At 41.0% G+C, this 22,361-nt stretch overlaps 1 protein-coding gene across 1 annotated transcript in view; it reads right to left on the bottom strand.

Annotated features, from left to right (window-relative positions):
* COBL (cordon-bleu WH2 repeat protein) overlaps window positions 1-22,361 on the bottom strand; it is a 395,136-nt gene that overhangs the window by 208,054 nt on the left and 164,721 nt on the right. Inside the window, exon 7 of the mRNA XM_075826990.1 lies at window positions 3,712-3,906. Coding sequence (XP_075683105.1) covers window positions 3,712-3,906 — 195 coding nt within the window. The remainder of the gene's footprint in view (window positions 1-3,711; window positions 3,907-22,361) is intronic.

The following is a 22,361-nucleotide window of genomic DNA, read 5'->3' as shown; positions in this document are numbered from 1 at the left end:
TAATGACTAGCCTATTTTAGACCTTAACCCCTTAATGACCGGGCCATTTTGCACGTTAATGACCAAGGATTATTTTTTGTTTTTTCACGGTCGCATTCCAAGAGTCGTAACTCTTTTTTTATTCCGTCGACATAGCCGTATAAGGGCTTGTTTTTTGCGGGACGAGTTGTATTTTGTAATTGTACCATTTTTAGATGCTTATAACATATTGATTAACTTTTATTAACTTTATTTTAGGAGAGAATTGAAAATAAGCAGCTATTCCAGCATTGATTTTCACGTTATAAATTTACGCCGTTTACTATGCAGCGTAAATAACAGGTTACCTTTATTCTATGGGTCGGCACGATTACAGGGATATCAAATATGTAAAGGTTTTATATGTTTTTTCTACGTTTGCACAATAAAAACCCTTTTCGAAAAAAATTACTTGTTTTTGCATCGCCGCATTCCAAGAGGCGTAACGTTTTTATTTTTCCGTCGATGTGGTCGTATATGGGCTTGATTTTTGCGGGACAATGTGTAGTTTTTATTAGTACTATTTTGGGGTACATAGGACTTATAGATTAACTTTTATTTTATTTTTTATGGGGGGAATGGGAGAAAAGAGAGAATTTTGACGTTGTTTTTTGCGTTTTCTTTGGACGGCGTTCATCAGGCGGTTTAATTAATATGTTCATTTTATTGGTCAAGTTGTTACGAACGCGGGGATACCATATATGTGTATGTCTGATTTTGTTTTGACCGTTTTACTAAATAAAACCACTTTTTGGGCCAAAAAAGTAGTTTTATTTGACTTTGACTGTAATTATTTTTTTTTTTATTTCACAAACTTTATTTAACTGTTTTACATTTTTTTTTTTTTGTCCCACCAGGGGACTTCACTATGCGATGTGCCGATCGCATATATAATGCTTTGGTATACTTCGTATACCAAAGCATTATTGCCTGTCAGTGTAAAATTGACAGGCAACCTGTTAGGTCATGCCTCCGGCATCGCCTAACAGGCAGATGCTGAAGGCAGACCTGGGGGTCTTTGTTAGACCCCCGGCTGTCATGGAAACCCGACGGCGACCCGCGATTTGTTTGCGGGGGCGCCGATGGGGTGACAGAGGGAGCTCCCCCCTCTGTCAAACACATTAAATGCCGCTGTCACTATTGACAGCGGCATTTAATGGGTTAAACTGCCGGAATCGGCGCGCGCTTCGATTCCGGCAGTTGCAGCAGGAGCCAGGCTGTGTATAACAGCCGTGCTCCTGCCGCTGATCGCGTGGGTACAGTCTCAGTACCCGCGCCATCACAGGACGGATATATCCGTCCTCCTGCGCGAACTAGCAGCTGCTGAGGACGGATATATCCGTCCTTCGGCGTTAAGGAGTTAATGACCAGGCCATTTTTTACGTTTTTCCATCGTCGCATTCCAAGAGCTATAACCTTTTTATCTTTGTGTCGACATAGCTGTGTAAGGTCTTGTTTTTTGCGGGACAAGTTGTATTTTTAATAGCACCATTTTGAGGTACATATTATTTATTGATTAACTTTTATTAACTTTTTTTTGGGGGGGGGGAGAAGAAAACCTGAAATTTCGCCACTCTTTTTCACGTCTTAAATCTACGCCGTTTACCGTGTGATATAAATAACACAGTAACTTTATTCAGCGGGTTGTTACGATTGCAACGATACCAAATTTGTATAGTTTTTGTATGTTTTACTACTTTTACACAGGAAAAACGCTTTTTTTTCTAAATGATTTGTTTTTGTGTCTCCATATTTGAAGAGCCGTAACGTTTTAATTTTTTCGCCGATGCGGTTGTATGAGGGCTTTTTTTTTGCGGGAAGACTTGTAGTTTTTATTGGCACCATTTTGGAGTAGATGCGACTTTTTGATCACTTTTTATCACATTTTTTTTAAGTCAGGATTCACAGAAAACTGCAATTTTTCCATAGTTTTTTATTACATTTTTTACGGCGTTCACCGTGAGGGTTAAATAATGTAATAGGTTTATAGTCGGGGTCGTTACGGACGCGGCGATACCAAATATGTGTCACTTTTTTTACTTTATTTTGGTTTTTTTAATAGTAAAGCATTTTGTAAGGGGAAAAGCGGGGTTTTTCATTTTTTTCACATTTTTTTTTAAATTAACTTTATTAAACTTTTTTTTTACTTTTTTACTAGTCCCACTAGGGGACTTTAATATGCGATTCTCCGATCGCTATTATAATACACTGCAATACTTTTGTATTGCAGCGTATTACTGCCTGTCCGTTTAAAACGAACAGACATCTGCTAGGACATGCCTGCGGCATGATCTAGCAGGCATTCATGACAGGCAGACCTGGGGGCCTTTATTAGCCCCCCGGCTGCCATTGGAGACACAGACACTCGGCGATCATATCGCCGGGTGTCGGTGGGATGAGAGGGAGCTCCCTCCCTCTCTCCAAAACCACTCAGATGCGGTGCACGCTATTGTGCACCGCATCGGAGGGGTTAAACGGGTGAGATCGATACTTATATCGATCTCACACGGCAGAGCAGGGACGCCCCCAGCCCTCAGCTACCTCTGGCAGCTGAGAGCAGGGAGATTTGACGCTCCCTGCTCTGTTTACTTTATCCTAATGCAGTGCCGTAAAAAGGCATATGCATGAGAATAAAGCCCGTTAGTGGCCGCCGTTAAAAGGCGTATTGGCGGTCACTAACGGGTTAAGGAGAACTATCAAAAGTATTATCTGAAAACAGATTTTAAGGGTATGTACCCACATTGCAGTAGCCGCATGCGAATAAAACCACGTTCACATTTGGAAGGTGGGGGTTATAGCTTGTATAGTGGCCGTACCATTTTGCCAATAATACCACAGCTTCTTACACAAAACCACGTAGCCATTAACATAATTGTTAATGCCTGAGCGGTTTCGCAGGTAAAACTGCGGTATTAGGGTATGTTCACACGCTCAGCAAAAAACATCTGAAAATACGGAGCTGTTTTCAAGGGAAAACAGCTCCTGATTTTCGGACGTTTTTTAAGCCACTCGCGATTTTCGCTGCGTTTTTCTCTGCGTTTTTTACGGCCGTTTTCAATAGAGTCTATGAAAAACAGCTCCAAAAACGACCCAAGAAGTGACCTGCACTTCTTTTTCGCAGTCGTTTTTTACGCAGCCATTTTTCAAAAAAAGGCCCGTTGGAACAAAATGACGTTTTTCCTATTGCAATCAATGGGCAGATGTTTGGTGGAGTTCTGCTTCCGATTTTTCGGCCGTTTTTCGGGCGTTTACGGCTGAAAATAGGCCGTGTGAACATACCCTTACTGCCAAAATCTTGTGGCCAATTAACAAGCCATATGAAACCTCGGCCAACCACATGTAGGCGTGGTTTCATTCGCATGTAGCTGTTGAAAGGTGAGGGCATACCCTACTAGTTCATATCCTATCATCATTAATAGGTCTTGAAGTGACAGGTCCAATGAACCTCCTCTGTACTTATGACAATATTTTCTGTTCTCTGTTTTGGTGGTTTAGTCACATTGGCATTTTGTGGATCCAAATTAGCACCTAACACATTTTAATTACTATTAAATTTTGATCAGGCGGTCATGGGATCCAAGAACTTTATATGCGTTTTACCAAAAGTTCCTGTGATACTTTTATTATATGATATTTGTTAATATAATATATAACCTAATATTTAGCAATTAACCAGTTTTATAGCAAACTTACCGGCTCACTTGACACGTCTTCTGGAGTTTTCTCAATAGCAACTACTGGAGCAGCTGGTTTTGGAGGTGTAGGTGCTTTACGCTTCTTCATCTCCATTCTAGTACCAATCCCGGAAATATTGCTAAGTGACAATGATGCACCAAGTGCAATAGGACGTGAATTCACAGACGGGGAGCTTGGAGCAGTTGAAAAGCCCTATGCAGGAAAGTTAGATATTCAACATAAGTATGATATAATATACAAAAAAAGTCTGAGAATTAATGCAAAAATACACTGATCCAAAACATTAAAATTGACATTTACTTATTTTTATGTCCCATTTATTTGACCAAATAATAAAACAGTACGTTTTAACAGGATAAAAAAACATGATGTGAACAGAGTCTGAAGATGTTTTTATTTTTTTAAATTTCTTAGTTTAACCCATTTTTTTATGTGGAAGTTGTATCCATACTTAATAAAAAAAATAAACAAGCTGGAGCAAGATGCGACAAATTAATTGAGGCACACAATTTCTGCCACGTTCTGGTGTAAATTGTACTAAATGCGTCACCCCTTTAGCTAAGCTCCGCCCACTAATTTGAAAAGTGACAAGAGCAAGGGAAACAGCCCAAAAGTCAAAATTTTTGCGTCATTTTTACACAAAAAAAACTGGCGTAGAAAATATGTTAACTTCCCATATATGGTTTGCTTATTATTTAAAAAACAGAGCTGATATCTTTTTATTTTGTAAATCTTAAAGTCTACCTATAGTTTTAAAAAACTTTTGACATGTCATAGTGACATATCAGAAGTTTTGATCGGTTGGTGTCCGAGCAATGAGACTCCCAACGATTGCAGAAACTAAGCGGCAGAAGCGCTCAGGTGAGCGCTGTGCCGTTTTGTTTCTGCCAAGCTTTCCTCAGAAAGCCGAGCAAACCAAAGCGGCACAGCACTCACCTGAGCGCTTTTGTCACTTTGTTTTAGCGATCGTGGGGGTCTCAGTGCTCGGACCCCCATCTATCAAAACTTCTGACATGTCACTATGACATGTTAAAAAACATTTTGAGAGTAGTTGCGGGCATCGCCAAGTGCGAAACCCTGCCTAAAGGACTGCCCTGTGTACAGTACACAAATAAACTCCCAAAATGATGGAACACCACAAAATCTTGTCATCAAAATGACAGCGTTTGCATAAGAAAAACAGTACTGTGCTGTAATGTACTTAATCTTGAAATTAATTTGGAACGTGTGAACTTAATATCTAAATAGTATACTGAAGTGATATTTTACCTGTGGCTTTTTACCTAGTCTACCCTACCATAAACTTAGCACATGATGGGAATTTTAGGCTCATAACAACTGAAGGGACACAGGTTGAAGAACAGAAGAACAGCATAATACTGTACAGAATCCTTCTCAGTTCCCAGAATAGCTCCCCTCTCCCCAATCTCTTTTATTGCTCCCCTCTCACTCTCCTGCATTGCTCCCATCTCCTCAGTCACCAGAAGGCTCCACTGTCCATCTCGATCCCCAGAATGGCTGCTCTCTCCTCAGTCCCCGGTATTGCTCCCCTTTCCTCTGTCTCCATCTTGGCTTCACTCTCCTTTTCAGTCCACAGCATGGCTGCCCTATCCTCAGTCTTGAACAAATCACCACTCTTCTCAATCTTCAGCATTACTCCTCTCTCCTTATTAGTCCATAGCAAGGCTTCACTATCCTTCTAAGACCCCAGAATAACATCCATCTACTTGTCAGTCTCCAGGATGCATCAAACAGTTTGTTAGTCATGAGCATGCTCCCCTATCCTTCTCTGACTGCAGCATGGCTACACCCTTCTTCTCAGTCGCAAGGATAACCCTTCTTCTTGTAAGTCTCCTGGACGACTCCACCAGCTTATTAGTCACCAGCACGGCTTCCTTTTCCTAAGTCCTTAGCATAGCCTCCCCTCTCACTCTACCCGGCATGGGAGACTTATTTTCCTTCAGACAATGGCTCCTTCCTCAACAGGTAATAGCAGACTGGGCTGGACCTTATCATACAGGGTGAGTTTCAACATCAGTTGACACGGAGCTTAGCAACTAATACCCTACTCTGGCTCCCTCCCTTTCTCCAGTAAACAGCACCTTTCTCCCCTTTGCTGCAATCATTCAGGGGATACATTGGCACTGGGTAAGAGTAAGAAAGAGGAGATATTTCAAGCTTCGTAGCTGCCTCTCCTCCTCTGGCTCTCTCCTGTGCTGTATTAGGCCTTGCTGTCCAAAGCTGCATTTAATTTCATGGGACAAAGCAGCAAAGAGAATGGTCAAGTAAGTAACGCACAAAGGCGGTCACAGCAAAAAAAATAAAAACCTGTTCAAAAGTATGGTTACCTGTCAGAATGAGATGTGGTCACTGTACATAGACTATAATGTAACTGTCCTACAGGGTAGGTTTAGCTGTATTATGAAAATAATCGCACATATATATTGTAAGGGTGTGAAGCTAAAGGGCGCTGGAGAGCGACCAAAAAACAGGGTTGAAAGGGACCTTGACCACACACGTCCCTAGACGACTCCAGGAGGAGAGCTCAAAGCAGGAAAGTGCTGTTTGTGTCCGTTAGGTAGCAAAGGAACTGTAGACAAGTTAGAGACAAACAGGTGGTATGTCCCAAAAGGACTGGCATCCAGAAGGGACTTGATTGAGCTCAGTGAGAGCCAGAGTGCTGAGGAGGGACCTCTGAAAATGTACTATTTGCCCCTAGAGGCTAGTTAGTGTTCAAGTAGTGAGGTAGTACCCTAAGTGTGGGCTAGGCTATTTATTATTTTCATACCTGCAATCATTTTAAAGCTGAATAAGGCCATATACTTTGTATGGGTGTTCGCTTCCATGCAGTTTATTTCGCACTCAGCACCTCAAACACCTCTGAAGAGTCAAGGAAGCTGTTGCTTCTGAGGTTAAATTACGCTTAAGTTACTATATATATATATGCAGACAAAAATTCAGGCAGCACTCCGTAGAAAATGGTGAAAAAAAGTGGGGTACTTTATTTACATTTACACTAAGTGCAACGTTTCAGCTCCTACTGCTGGAACCTTTCTGGGCTTGAGAAAGGCTCCAGCAATAGGAGCTGAAACGTTGCACTTAGGCCGGATTCACACGAGCGTGTGCCTTTTGCTTGTGCGCAAAAGGCACTTAACAGCTCCGTGTGTCATTTTCATGCATACTTTTCAGTGCTGTTGCGCGAATCACGCGCGTCCCACGGAAGTTCTTCCGTGTGGTGCGCATGATTTTCACGCACCCATTGACTTCAATGGGTGCGGGATGCGCGAAAAATGCACAAATAAAGGACATGTCGTGAGTTTTACGCGGCGGTCACCCGCTGCGTAAAAATCACGGACTGTCTGCACGACCCCATAGACTAATATAGGTCCGTGCGAGGCGCGTGAATATCACGCGCGTTGCACGGACGTATATCACGTTCGTCTGAATAAGCCCTTAGGGTAAATAAAGTACCCTCATTTTTTTTCACCATATTCTACGGAGTGCTGCCTGAATTTTTGTCATTGGCCTGTTCCCCCCAGGGCTTGCACCCATACGCTGCCTGTGCTGCTGGACTTTGGATTTGTTACATACATATATATATATATATATATATATATATATATATAGTACTTTGCAAAAGTTTTAGGCAGTTGTGGACATTTCCCTGACGAAGCTCAGGCGAAACGCACATCGGGTGCGCGGTGGTGTATTTGGCTCCAGTTCTTTTCTTTGGCGTTGGCATTGGCGTTGGCGTTGGTATGTTCACACGGCAGCCTCCGTTACGGCTGAAATTACGTAGCTGTTTTCAGGAGAAAACAGCTCCTGAATTTCAGACGTAATGGCAAGTGCAGGCGCTTTTCGCTGCGTCCATTACGAACGTAATTGGAGCTGTTTTTCCATGGAGTCAAGGGAAAACGGCTCCAATTACGTCTCAAGAAGTGACATGCACTTCTTTGACGCGGGCGTCTTTTTTACGCGCCGTCTTTTGACAGCGGCGCGTAAAAAAAATAACCGTCGGCACAGAACATCGTAAAACCCATACAAATGAATGGTCAGAGGTTTGCTGCCACTTTGGAGCCGTATTTTCGGACGTAATTCGGGGCTAAAATGCCCGAATTACGTCCGTAAATAGGATGTGTGAACCCAGCCTTAGTGTACCATGTATATATTTCCTATTTAGGATTAACTAATTAAAACCCACATGGCTTACACCTTCTGTGAAAGGGGCAATACACGACAAAAAAAGGGCATTTAAAAAATACAAATCTGAGGGTACAGCTGTAGCCTTTGTAAAATATAAAGAGCTTAATAAAATCTGTAAAAATGTAATAAAATTAGCAAAAATACAAAATGAAAGGCAGGTGGCCAAGGATAGTAAAACAAATCCCAAAAAATTCTTCAAGTATATAAATGCTAAAAAGCCAAGGTCTGAACATGTAGGACCCCTAGATAATGGTAATGGGGAGTTGATCACAGGGGATCAAGAGAAGGCAGAGTTACTAAATGGGTTCTTTAGCTCTGTATATACAACAGAAGAAAGAGCAGCTGATGTAGCCGGTGCTAGTGCTGTTAATATATCAGTTGATATACTGAATTGGATGAATGTAGATATGGTCCAAGCTAAATTAAATAAAATAAATGTGCACAAGGACCAGATGGGTTACACCCTAGAATTCTTAAAGAGCTTAGTTCAGTTATTTCTGTCCCCCTTTTCATAATATTCAGAGAATCTCTAGTGACTGGTATAGTGCCAAGGGACTGGCGCAGCGCAAATGTGGTGCCGATTTTCAAAAAGGGCTCTAGGTCTTCCCCGGGTAATTATAGACCAGTAAGCTTAACATCCATCGTGGGGAAAATGTTTGAGGGGCTATTGAGGGACTATATACAGGATTATGTGACAATAAATAGCATTATAAGTGACAGCCAGCACGGTTTTACTAAGGACAGAAGTTGTCAAACTAACCTAATCTGTTTTTATGAAGAGGTGAGCAGAAGTCTAGACAGAGGGGCCGCTGTGGATTTAGTGTTTTTGGACTTTGCAAAGGCATTTGACACTGTCCCCCATAGACGCCTAATGGGTAAATTAAGGACTATAGGTTTAGAAAATATAGTTTGTAATTGGATTGAGAATTGGCTCAAGGACCGTATCCAGAGGGTTGTTGTCAATGATTCCTACTCTGAATGGTCCCCAGTTATAAGTGGTGTACCCCAGGGTTCAGTGCTGGGACCACTATTATTCAACTTATTTATTAATGATATAGAAGATGGGATTAATAGCACTATTTCTATTTTTGCAGATGACACCAAGCTATGTAATATAGTTCAGTCTATGGAAGATGTTCATGAATTGCAGGCAGATTTAAACAAACTAAGTGTTTGGGCGTCCACTTGGCAGATGGAGTTTAATGTAGATAAATGTAAAGTTATGCATCTGGGTACCAACAACCTGCATGCATCATATGTCCTAGGGGGAGCTACACTGGCGGATTCACTTGTTGAGAAGGATCTGGGTGTTCTTGTAAATCATAAACTCAATAACAGCATGCAGTGTCAATCAGCTGCTTCAAAGGCCAGCAGGATATTGTCGTGTATTAAAAGAGGCATGGACTCACGGGACAGGGATGTAATATTGCCACTTTACAAAGCATTAGTGAGGCCTCATCTAGAATATGCAGTTCAGTTCTGGGCTCCAGTTCATAGAAAGGATGCCCTGGAGTTGGAAAAAATACAAAGAAGAGCAACGAAACTAATTAGGGGCTTGGAGAATTTAAGTTATGAGGAAAGATTGAAAGAATTAAACCTATTTAGCCTTGAAAAAAGACGACTAAGGGGGGACATGATTAACTTATATAAATATATTAATGGCACATACAAAAAATATGGTGAAATCCTGTTCCTTGTAAAACCCCCTCAAAAAACAAGGGGGCACTCCCTCCGTCTGGAGAAAAAAAGGTTCAAGCTGCAGAGGCGACAAGGCTTCTTTACCGTGAGAACTGTGAATCTATGGAATAGCCTACCGCAGGAGCTGGTCACAGCAGGGACAGTAGATGGCTTTAAAAAAGGGTTAGATAATTTCCTAGAACAAAAAAATATTAACTCCTATGTGTAGAAATTTTTCCTTCCCTTTTCCCGTCCCTTGGTTGAACTTGATGGACATGTGTCTTTTTTCAGCCGTACTAACTATGTATGTAACTATGTAAGGTTCCTTTAAAAACTGTGTGCAAGTGTCACTAGAAGAATTAATGCTGTTTTGAAAAACAAAGGGTGATCACAATAAATATTGGTTTGATTTAGATTTCTCTTCTGTTCATTCACTTTGCATTTTGTTAATTCATAAAATAAACTATTAACACTTCTATTTTTGAAAACATTCTTCCTTTGCAGCATTTTTCCACAACTGCCTAAAACTTTGTACAGTACTGTATATATGTTGTAACACAGAGCTCATTCAGACGAGCATAATACTTGTCCGTGTGCTGTGCGTTGAAATAACACCACACAGACCCATTCATTTCAATGTTCAGATATGCGTGTGTTTTCACGCAGCAAGTGTCTGTTGCATGACACTCACTGCATGTCCTATATTGGTGCGTTTTTGCGCACCTAGTTGCCCATTGAAGTCTATGGGTGCGTGAAAACCACGGACAGCACACAGACGACATCCATGTGCTGTCCGTGTTTCACACATTAGTTACATAGAAAAGAAGAGAAATACATTTATAAAAAGAAAATAACTGCTTGCACAGTGAACACACATGCTACGCGCAAAGCACACTGATGCCAATACGCAACACGCACAGACGTGTAGGAAAAACGCAGCGTTTTTTACGTGCGCAAATCGGACTTGCTTGTCTGAATGTAGCCTTAAGGCTTTATTCAGACGAATGGGAATTACGTCTGTGCAACGCGCGTGGTTTGCACGCGCGTTGCACGGACCTATATTAGTCTATGGGGCCATGCAGACATGTCCGTGATTTTTAGTCAGCGTGAGTCCGCTGAAAAAAAGTCACGACATGTCCGTTCTTTGGGCGTTTTGCGTGAATCACGCACCCATTGAAGTCAATGGGTGTGTGAAAACAACGCATGTCGCAAGGAAGCACTTCCGTGCGAACAGCGTGATTCGCGCAACAGCTGACAAACTCTGAATGTAAACAGAAAAGCACCACGTGCTTTTCTGTTTACAAACATCCAAATGGAGTGTCATAATGATGGCGGCTGCGCGAAAAGCACGCAGCCGCGCATCATATGCTGCTGCCACACGGAGCTGTTAAAAATGCCACGCTCGTGTGAATCCAGCCTAAGAGTAAATTAACATCAGAGGTTACAGATTCCTGGACTCTACAGAGGTGTTTGAGGTGCTGAGTGCAAATAAACAGCAAGGAAATGGTCTTTTTGAACCTAAAAAGGATATGAGGTTAAAAGGTGGTCATTTAGGGTATGTTCACACGGCTTATTTTCGGGCCGTTTTTCTGGCCGTAAACAGCCAAAAAACGACCGAGGCAGAGCGCCTCCAAACATCTGCCCATTGCTTTCAATGGTAAAAACGGCATTCTGTTCCGACGGGCCATTTTTTAAAAACGCCCGCGAAAAAGAAGTGCATGTCACTTCTTGAGCCGTTTTTGGAGAAGTTTTAATAGACTCTACAGAAAAACAGCTCCAAAAACGCCCATAAAAGCACAACGAAAAACGCGAGTTTGCTTAACCCCTTCCAGACATTTGACGTATCCATACGCCAAAGTCGGGCAGGGGAATTGTGGAGCGGGCTCACGGAGTGAACTCGCTCCATACGATGCCGGTGTCGGCTGTTTGTTACAGTCGACACTTCAGAGTAACGAGCGGCATCGCGCTCGAGCGCGATCCCGCTCGAGCGCGATCCCGCTCATTTAACTCGTTAAATGCTGCGGTCAATAGAGTCTGCAGCATTTAAATCGTTAGAAAGAGGGGGCGACCCCCTCTAACAGCTCATTGCGCCCCCCACAACGCAATCACGGGGGGGGGATGGTTGCTATGGCTGCCTGGGGGCTTAATGAAGGCCCCCATGTCCGCCATCTTTGTACACCTATTAAGCCTTGCCTCCGGCAGGGCATAATAGATGCCTGTCAGAATCACGATATACTGCAATACATTAGTATTGCAGTATATCGTGCAAGCGATCTAATGATCGCTGGTTGAAGTCCCCTAGGGGGACTAATAAAAAAAGTAAAAATTAGTTAAATAAAGTTTTTTTTTTGTGTAAAAAAAAAAATATATATTAAAAGTTCAAAAACCCCCCCTTTTCCCATTTTCCCCCTAGAGCATAGTAAAAAAATACATAATTGGTATCGCCGCGTCCGTAAAAGTCTGAACTATTACAGTATATCAAACAGCGCGCAAAAAACCATGGAGGAATCGCTGTTTTTTTTAATTTTCTACCCCACAAATAATTTTTTTCCCGTTTCCTAGTACATCATATGGCAAAATAAATAGTGCTACGAAAAACTACAACTTGTCCCACAAAAATCAAGCCCTCATAGTACTATATCGACGGAAAAATAAAAAAAGTTATGGCTTTTGGAAGGTGGGGAGGAAAAAACGAAAATGAAAATCTGAAAAAGGGCTGCGGCGGGAAGGGGATAAACAACGTCTTTCCCTTGAAAACAGCTCCGTATTTTCAGACGTTTTTTTCGTAAGTGTGTGAACACGTATGTGCTTTTCTATATTGAAGCCTACAAATTTGCACTGATTTAGCATGGTGGAGAAAGCTCTGTCTAGTACATAGCCAGCAACACATAGGTAGTGTGCGACTTATTGATGTTGTTCAATCATCTGCACTTTACATTTATTAATAAAATTAAGACTGTACTGTTAAAGACTACCTCAGTTCAGATGTATGGTTAGCAAACACTTTATCAGCAGTGATGCCCTGATACGTGTTCTGTTATTGAAGTACTCAAGTACAGCTCACCGGATATGAAACATGATGCATAACCTCATCACAATGTTTTGTACTCACATCAATATCCTAAATGTATTTCAGTGGGTGGACATTACAGACAATGTCCGATTGCATTACTAGCCAAGACCTGTTCCTAGCTCATTGTTTACTTAGGCAAAAATAGTATGTTACAGAGCCAAAGGATATTGTACAAAATGTAAAGGGCTGGAGAGATTGCTGCTGGAAACCAAATGTTCTTTAGCTACTTCCAGAGGCAATATTGCAATCAAGATACTAGTTCCAGGACATTATATTAATCTGTCTGTATGTGGGCTGATATCTTTAAACAAAGATTAAAAGGCTACTATGTATACTACTGTATCATTCCAATGGACTTTTTCTTCAAAAATGAATTCTTGAATATAAAATGATTGACATATGTTGTCAGTTATGAAACCAGGCTAAACAGGTTTTTGCTTAACCCCTTAATGACCGGGCCTGTTTGTACCTTAATGACCAAGCCAGATTTGGCAAATCTGGTATGTCTGACTTTATCAGAGAATAACTCTGTGAAAGTTTTGAATATCCAAGTAATTCTGACATTGTTTTTTCGTCACATGTTGTACTTTATTTTAGTGGTAAAAGTAGACTGATACAATTTGCGGAAATTAATTAAAAAATAGAAAAATGGAAGAAATTTTGTAAAAATTACCATTTTTCCCTATTTTTAACTGCAATATGGCACATGCACTACCGTTCAAAAGTTTGGGGTCACCCAGACAGACAAGTTTGTGTTTTCCATGAAAACTCACACTTTTATATTTATTAAATGAGTTGCAAAATGACTAGAAAATATAGTCAAGACATTGACAAGGTTATAAATAATGATTTTTATTTCAAATAATAATTTTCTCCTTCAAACTTTGCTTTCGTCAAAGAATGCTCCATTTGCAGCAATTACAGCATTGCAGACCTTTGGCATTCTAGCTGTTCATTTGTTGAGGTAATTGGGAGAAATTTCACCCCATGCTTCCAGAAGGCTCTCCCACAAGTTGGATTGGCTTGATGGGCACTTCTGCGTACCATACGGTCAAGCTGCTCCCACAACAGCTCTATGGGGTTGAGATCTGGTGACTGCGCTGGCCACTCCATTACAGATAGAATACCAGCTGCCTGCTTCTTCCCTAAATAGTTCTTGCATAATTTGGAGGTGTGCTTTGGGTCATTCTCCTGTTGTAGGATGAAATTGGCTCCAATCAAGTGCTGTCCACAGGGTATGGCATGGCGTTGCAAAATGGAGTGATAGCCTTCCTTATTCAAAATCCCTTTTACCTTGTACAAATCTCCCACTTTACCAGCACCAAAGCAACCCCAGACCATCACATTACCTCAACCATGCTTGACAGATGGCGTCAGGCACTCTTCCAGCATCTTTTCAGTTGTTCTGCGTCTCACAAATGTTCTTCTGTGTGATCCAAACACCTCAAACTTCGATTCGTCTGTCTATAACACTTTTTTCCAATCTTCCTCTGTCCAATGTCTGTGTGCTTTTGTCCATATTAATCTTTTCCTTTTATTAGCCAGTCTCAGATATGGCTTTTTCTTTGCCACTCTGCCCTGAAGGCCAGCATCCCTGAGTCGCCTCTTCACTGTAGACGTTGACACTGGCGTTTTGCGGGTGCTATTTAATGAAGCTGCCAGTGGAGGACCTGTGAGGCGTCTATTTCTCAAACTAGAGACTCTAATGTACTTGTCTTGCTGCTCAGTTGTGCAGCGGGGCCTCCCACTTCTCTTTCTACTCTGGTCAGAGCCTGTTTGTGCTGTCCTCTGAAGGGAGTAGTACACACCGTTGTAGGAAATCTTCAGTTTCTTGGCAATTTCTCGCATGGAATAGCCTTCATTTCTAAGAACAAGAATAGACTGTCGAGTTTCACATGAAAGCTCTCTTTTTCTAGCCATTTTGAGAGTTTAATCGAACCCACAAATGTAATGCTCCAGATTCTCAACTAGCTCAAAGGAAGGTCAGTTGTATAGCTCCTCTAAATTACAGCGGTGCTAACATAATTGCACAAGGGTTTTCAAGTGTTTGCTAATCATCCATTAGCCTTCTAACACAGTTAGCAAACACAATGTACCATTAGAACACTGGAGTGATGGTTGCTGGACATGGGCCTCTATACAACTATGTAGATATTGCATTAAAAACCAGACGTTTGCAGCTAGAATAGTCATTTAGCACATTAACAATGTATAGTGTATTTCTGATTAATTTAATGTTATCTTCATTGAAAAAAAACTGTGCTTTTCTTTCAAAAATAAGGAAATTTCTAAGTGACCCTAAACTTTTGAACGGTAGTGTTTGTACACACATACTGTACAATTTTTTTAAATAAATATATATTTCCATCTCTTTACTCTATTTTGGCAGCACTTTTGAAAAAATAAAATAAATTTTCAGCAATTTAGAGGACTTACAAATTGAATAATAATTTTATAAATTTTGAAGTACATTTTGTTTTCCTGCACCAAGCCAGGTTTTCAGAGGCTCATAGGTCTCAGAGTGATGGAAACCCCCACAAATGACCGCATTTAGAAAACTAGGCCCCTTAAGGTATTTATCTAGGGGTATAGTAAGTATTTTGACCCCACAGTTTGTTGCTAAATTGAATGCATAACAGGTGAAAAAAAAAATTATTTCACTTTTTTCATAAAAGTATCAGTTTGAAGACCGATTTCTTTGTAAAGCGACCATGAGAATGAAGAAACACACCACAAAATCTATCACCCTGTTTCTTCTGTTTTCAAAAATACCCACATTGTGGCCCTAATGCGTTGTTTGGACACACGGCAGGGCCCTAAAGGAAGGGAGCACCTGGAGGCTTTCAGGACTGATATTTCGCTTGAAAATGTTTTAGGCCCCACTGTACATTTGGAGAAGCTTTGAGCTGCCAGAACGATAGAAACTCCCCATAAACTACCCCATTTCGAAAACTAGACCCCTTAAGGTATTTATCTAGGGGTATAGTTAGCATTTTGACCACACAGGTTTTTCGCTAAATATATTGGAATTAGTCTGTAAAAATTAAAATGTACTTTTTTTCTGAAACAACATAGAAATTTTTAATATTTACAAGGAATAACGAAGAAAATGCACCCCAACATTTGTAAAGCAATGTCTCCCGATTACTACAATACCCCATATGTGGTAATAAACTGCTGTTTGGATCCACAGCAGGGCTCAGAAGGGAAGGAGCGCCATTTGGATTTCTGATTTTGCTGGAATGGTTTTAGGTGCCATGTCGCAGTTGCAATGCACTGGAGGGACCAAAACAGTGGAAACCCACCATGTTGACCCCATTTTGGAAAAACCTTCAAGGAATTTTTCTAGGGGTATAGTGAGCATTTAGACCCTACGGGTCTTTTGCAGAGTTTATTAGAATTAGGGCGCAAAAATTAATATCAACATTTTTTCCACTAAAATGTTGCATTTTCTCATTTTCACAAGGGATAAAGGAGGAAAAAAACAACCATTTTTTATAAAGCAATTTCTCCCGAGTACGGAAATACCCCACATGTGGTCATACGTTTTTTAATTAGAAATGAATTAACCCTTTCAGGACTGATCCATTTTTTGCTTTCTTATTTTAGATTTTCACTCCCCGCTTTCCAAGAGCCATAACAGTTTTATTTTTCCATCAATAGAGCGGTGTGAGGGCTTACTTCTTGCGGGAGGAGCTGCAGTTTTTATTGGTACCATTTTTTGGTACATAAAAAGTGATTAAAAAGTTGTATTACATTTTTTTTTTAGAGCTAAAGTGACAAAAAAAAACTGTGATTTTGGCGGTTTCAATTATTACATTTTTTTAAGGTGTTTTGTTCATTTTTTTACATTACTTTAGAAGAAAAATGGGAAAAGGTGTTTTTTTTTAACTTTAAAAAAAATATATTCTCACTACTAATAACTATAATTCTTCTACACATTTTATTAATCAATCCCCTTAGGGGACTTGATCCAGCGATCATTGGATCACTGGTACAATACACTGCAATACTAATGTATTGCAGTATATTGTTATTCTTACAGGCTTCTGTAACAGAGCGATCGCTGTACCTGTCCGTTAGTCCCAGGTGTCAGCTGTAATACACAGCTGACACCCGCAGCGTATGGAGCGGGCACAGCACGTGAGCCGGCTCCATACATCAACCCCCGCACCATGACGGGCAATTAAGTCATAGTGCGCAAAGGGGTTAGTGCACAGCGGATGGTTCAAAGTGAAAATTGCAATTTTCCACTGATATGCCATTTTAGTGCATAATATGTTGTGCCCAGTTTGTGCCACAGAAGACAAATACCTCATAAAACGTTAAGCGGGTTCTCTCGGGTATGGCGATGCCATATGTGTGGGCGCAAACTGCTGCTTGGGCACGCTTCAGGGCTCAGAAGAGAGGGAGCGCCATTTTGCCATATTTCAGTTTATAATGTGGGGGCATATGTAATCTGTGCAGAGAACATCAGGGCATAATAAGAGGGTATAATAATGGGGTAAATAAATAATAATTCATAGATATGTGGCCGGTGTCGCACTGATAAATGGCGCCCGAACTGATCTGCTTTTGGACACTCTGCACATTTTGCATCGCCATATTATGAGAGCCAGAACTTTTTTATTTTTTCACCACCGGAGCCGTGTGAGGGCTTATTTGTTGCGGGACAATCTGTAGTTTTCATTGGTACCATTTTGGGGTACATGCGATTTTTTTTAATCACTTTTTATAAAAAATTTTTGCAATCCTGACCAAAAAACAGGAATTCTGACAAAGTTTTTTAGGTTTTCTTTTTGCGCCGCTCACCGTAGGCTATAAATGAAATTTTTACTTTATTCTGCGGGTTGGTACGATTATGGCGATACCATATGTATATAGGTTTGGTCCATTTTTTTAGCGTTTGCAGAATAAAATCACTCATTTATAAAAAAAAAAATTCTGTGTCACCATATTCAGAGAGCCATAATTTTTTTATTTTTTTGTAAAAAAAGCTGTGTAAGGCTAAAGCCCCACGTAGCGGAATTGCACTTGAATTCCACTGCGGACACTCCGCAGCGTTAATCCGCAGCGGAGCCGTTTCTCCATTGACTTCCACTTCTATTTAGCAGTGTTCGTTTAGACGATGCATAAAATTCCGCTGCGGAGCATAGGCTGCGGAGCGGAATTTGGTGTCCGCAGCATGCTCTGTCTGTTGCGGACCAGTGGCGGACTGGTTGCGGACTCATGGCGGAATTTCTCCATTGACTTCAATGGAGATTCTAAATTCCGCAATGAAGTCCGCAGCTGTCATGCACATGTTATGTGTGGTGCGGATGCGTCTTGCTTTTTTGACATGACATTTCTTCATTCTGGCTGGACCTATGTATTTCTAGGTCTACAGCCAGACTGAGGAAGTCAATGGGGCTCCCGTAATTACGGGAGCGTTGCTAGGAGACGTCAGTAAATAGTCACTGTCCAAGGTGCTGAAAGAGTTAAGCGATCGGCAGTAACTGTTTCTGCCCCCTGGACAGTGACTACCGATCCCAATATACAGCAACCTGTAAAAAAATAGAAGTTCATACTTACCGAGAACTCCCTGCTTCTGTCTCCAGTCCGGCTTCCCAGGATGACGTTTCAGTCTAAGTGACGGCTGCAGCGGTCACATGGACTTCCGCGTCATCCAGGGAGGTCGGGCTGGATGCCGAAAGAGGGACGCGTCACCAAGACAATGGCCGGTAAGTATAAAATTCGTTTACTTTCACTAGGGAAAGTGCTGTCCCTTCTCTCTATCCTGCACTGATACAGAGAAGGGAAGCACTTTTCCCGCAGTCCGCAGCAGCTAGTCCGCATCAATTTACTGCACATTTTGGGCAGATCCGACGCAGAATCTGCAACGCAGATTCTGTGCGGCATTGATGCGGACAGTTGCGGAGGAAATCCGCCACGTGGGGGCATGCCCTAAGGGCTTGTTTTTTGCGGGACGGGTTGTAGTTTTTATCAGTACTATTTTCGGGGACATGCGACTTTTTGATCACTTTTTATCCTAGATTTAGAGAGCGGTGGTGACCAAAAAAATTGCGATTCTGTCGTAGTTTTTTATTGATTTTTTTTGGGGTGTTCATCGTGCGTGTAAAATAACATTACAGTTTTATAGTTGGGGTCGTTACGAACGCGGTGATACCAAATATGTGTACTTTTTTAACGTGTTCATTTTTTTTCTATAATAAAAGTCTTATTATAGGAAAAAAGAGCATTTTGTGTTTATAGAACTTATAAACTCATTTTTACACTTTTTTTTTTTAAGAAACATTTATTACTTATTTTTACTTTTTTTACTTGTCCCACTAGGGGACATTGAGACTTGCAGCTTTGATCGCTGCTAGAGTACATTACACTACACACGTAGTGTAATGTACTCTAACTGTCATTGTGACGTAACTGTCATTCTGACAGGAAGCCGAGGAGGAACGGCCGGAGGCTGTTCCTCCGAGGCTTCCGTAACATGGCAACCTGGAAGTCATTTTCTGACCTCCGATTGCCGCGACAAGCATCGGCAGCCCCCACGATCACTTCGTGGGGGCTGCCGATGTGCTTCAAACCACTTAAATGCGGCGACGGCAATCCGTCGCCGCACTAAAGGGGTTAATTGCTGAAAGCAGTGGCGATGGTCCGCTGTCCGGCGCGACTGATGTGACAGCTGTCTAGGACAGCTGTCAGCGCGCGCCTGTCACTCTGTGTTTACACAGAGTGACAGTTTGACATACTGACGAAAATGAACGTCATGGTGCGGGAACTAGCAGCCGACCATGACGTTCATTTTCGTCATTGGTCGTGAAAGGGTTAAGGAAATATTTGACATCACTAATTTTTCGATTTGTTTACTGAAACAAAATGTTTTAAATAAATATGTTTATAACGTGTTTGATAAAAGTGTTTCTATAATGCCAGATCTTTTTGGGATATAGAAGTGTGCATAATACTTAAAGGCTAATGAAACATGAAAGTAAACTTTAGGTACGGTTCACACTACGTTGTTATTGTTTTTTTTTTTTTTTAAAGTATACTGCCAAAAAAAGGCTTTTGGGAACTGGTGTTAACCTGCCAGTTTAGTAAGTATGGCCTGTTTTTGTGTGTTGTTGTGTTTATTAGTATGTCCCATTTTTTGGTGAATTGCAAAAAAAAAAAAAAAAGGGTGCAACAGTATGCCAACTATCTACCCTATACCCTTAGCGTATACATTTTTTTGTGGTGTCCTGTTGTCTTAGAAACCGGTATCTAGATGGAAACTTGTCAAAAGTATGCTTAAAATATACATTATTGTCATATATAATTCTATGAATACTGCACAGTATAAATCTGGATCAATTTTTCTGGTTCCAGGCGTATACTGCCAACTGTATGGAAATATGTAGTGTAAATTGAGCCATACTATTAGGTTATGTTCACATAAGGCAGATTTGTTGCAGAAATTTCTGCGACTGAATATTAGTTCCATTCATATGAGTTAGGTTTTTTCTGAAACAGGTGCATGGATTTCTGCAAGCCCAATGTAGATGAATGGGACAGTGGCAGATATTTCTGCTACATACTGTATCTGCCGGATGTGACTATTAGGCTGGGTTCACACGAGCACATTAACGTCCGTAATGGACGGACGTATTTCGGCCGGAAGTCCCGGACCGAACTCAGTGCAGGGAGCCGGGCTCCTAGCATCATAGTTATGTACGATGCTAGGAGTCCCTGCCTCTCCGTGGAACTACTGTCCCATACTGAAAACATGATTACAGTACGGGACAGTTGTCCTGCAGTGAGACAGGGACTGCTAGCATCGTACATAACTATGATGCTAGGAGCCCGGCTCCCTGCACTGAGTTCGGTCCGGGATTTCCGGCCGAAATACGTCCGTCCATTACGGACGTTAATGTGCTCGTGTGAACCCAGCCTTAGGCTGGGTTCACACGACCTATTTTCAGACGTAAACGAGGCGTATTATGCCTCGTTTTACGTCTGAAAATAGGGCTACAATACGTCGGCAAACATCTGCTCATTCATTTGAATGGGTTTGCCGACGTACTGTGCCGACGACCTGTCATTTACACGTCGTCGTTTGACAGCTGTCAAACGACGACGCGTAAAATGACTGCCTCGGCAAAGCAGTGCAGGACACTTCTTTGCAACGGAATTTGAGCCGTTCTTCATTGAAGTCAATGAAGAGCAGCTCAAGATTTACGAGCGTCAAAGACTCCTCGCATAATGCGAGGAGGAGCTTTTACGTCGGAAACGACGCAGCTGTTTTCTCCTGAAAACAGTCTGTCTTTTCAGACGTAAAAGCCACTTCTCGTGTGCACATACCCTTAGCCTTGAAGGCTCTGTTCACATATGTTAGTTCTCTTTGTTAGGTTTCAACTTCTTTTTGATGGTCAGAATAGAATAACATGCTGCACTATTCTAGCAATTAGACAAAAAGGTCTCACAGGACACAGAAATGTCAGGGTGGGAACAAAATAGTCTCAACCACCCACTTCATTTATCAGAGATAAAGACTCCAAAGAATGATATATATATATAAACAAGAGAAGAAGGAGTCCATAAATATCAAATGTCAAATATTGAGAAAATAGAAAATCTTTATTAATATTGAAACATGAGAATCTAAAACAGGTCAATTACTGGATCAAAAAATGGATGTATGGATGCATATCAAAACAAAAGAAAGAGAGGAGGTGAAAAGCTTTAAATGAAGGCTTACACCTAATGGACGTAACCAGTGTAATGACAAAATATAAAACCTGGCAGAACCACAGTAATGGGCTTACCCATATTCTTTGGTGTAGTTGTATGACCCAGCAGGGCCCCTTGAAAAAGATACACACGAAACGCGCGTTGGGGCGTCACTTTATCTGCTGGGTCATACAACTACACCAATGAATATGGGTAAGCCCATTACTGTGGTTCTGCCAGGTTTTATATTTTGTCATTACACTGGTTACGTCCATTAGGTGTAAGCCTTCATTTAAAGCTTTTCACCTCCTCTCTTTCTTTTGTTTTGATATGCATCTACCAATATGGCATACATACTTGAGTTAGGATACAATAAATAAGTGTTTCCCTATGTCATACACTGTTTGTACATAATTTTGACCAAGTGTACATCCATTTTTTGATCCAGTAATTGACCTGTTTTAGATTCTCATGTTTTAATATTAATAAAGATTTTCTATTTTCTCAATATTGGACATTTGATATTTATGGACTCCTTCTTTTGTTTATATAACTATTCTAGCCATTCTAGAAAAAATAAATAAATATGGAAACCTCATTAGTCAATTAACCCCTTAGTGACCAGCCCATTTTAGGCCCTAATGACCAAGCTATTTTATTCGTTTTTCTATAGTCGCATTCAAAGAGCTATAGCTTTTTTATTTTTTCGTCTACATAGCTGTATGAGGACTTGTTTTTTGCGGGATTAGTTGTGCTTTTTAATGGCACCATTTTTGGGTACATATAATTTTTATATTAACTTTTATTAACCTTTTTGGGGGGGATTATAAAAAAACCTGAAATTCCGCCATTGTTCTATGCATTTTTAAATTGACGCCGGTCACTGTGCGACGTAAATAACACGTTAACTTTATTCTATGGGTCGGTACGATTACGGCGATACCACATATGTAGAGGTTTTTTATGTTTTACGACTTTTGCACAATAA

This window comes from Rhinoderma darwinii, chromosome 5, assembly GCF_050947455.1.
Source record: "Rhinoderma darwinii isolate aRhiDar2 chromosome 5, aRhiDar2.hap1, whole genome shotgun sequence".
In the NCBI taxonomy this organism is placed as follows: Eukaryota; Metazoa; Chordata; class Amphibia; order Anura; family Rhinodermatidae; genus Rhinoderma; species Rhinoderma darwinii.
The sequence above is the reverse complement of the archived record's forward strand: the minus strand, read 5'-3'. Positions and strand labels throughout refer to the sequence as shown.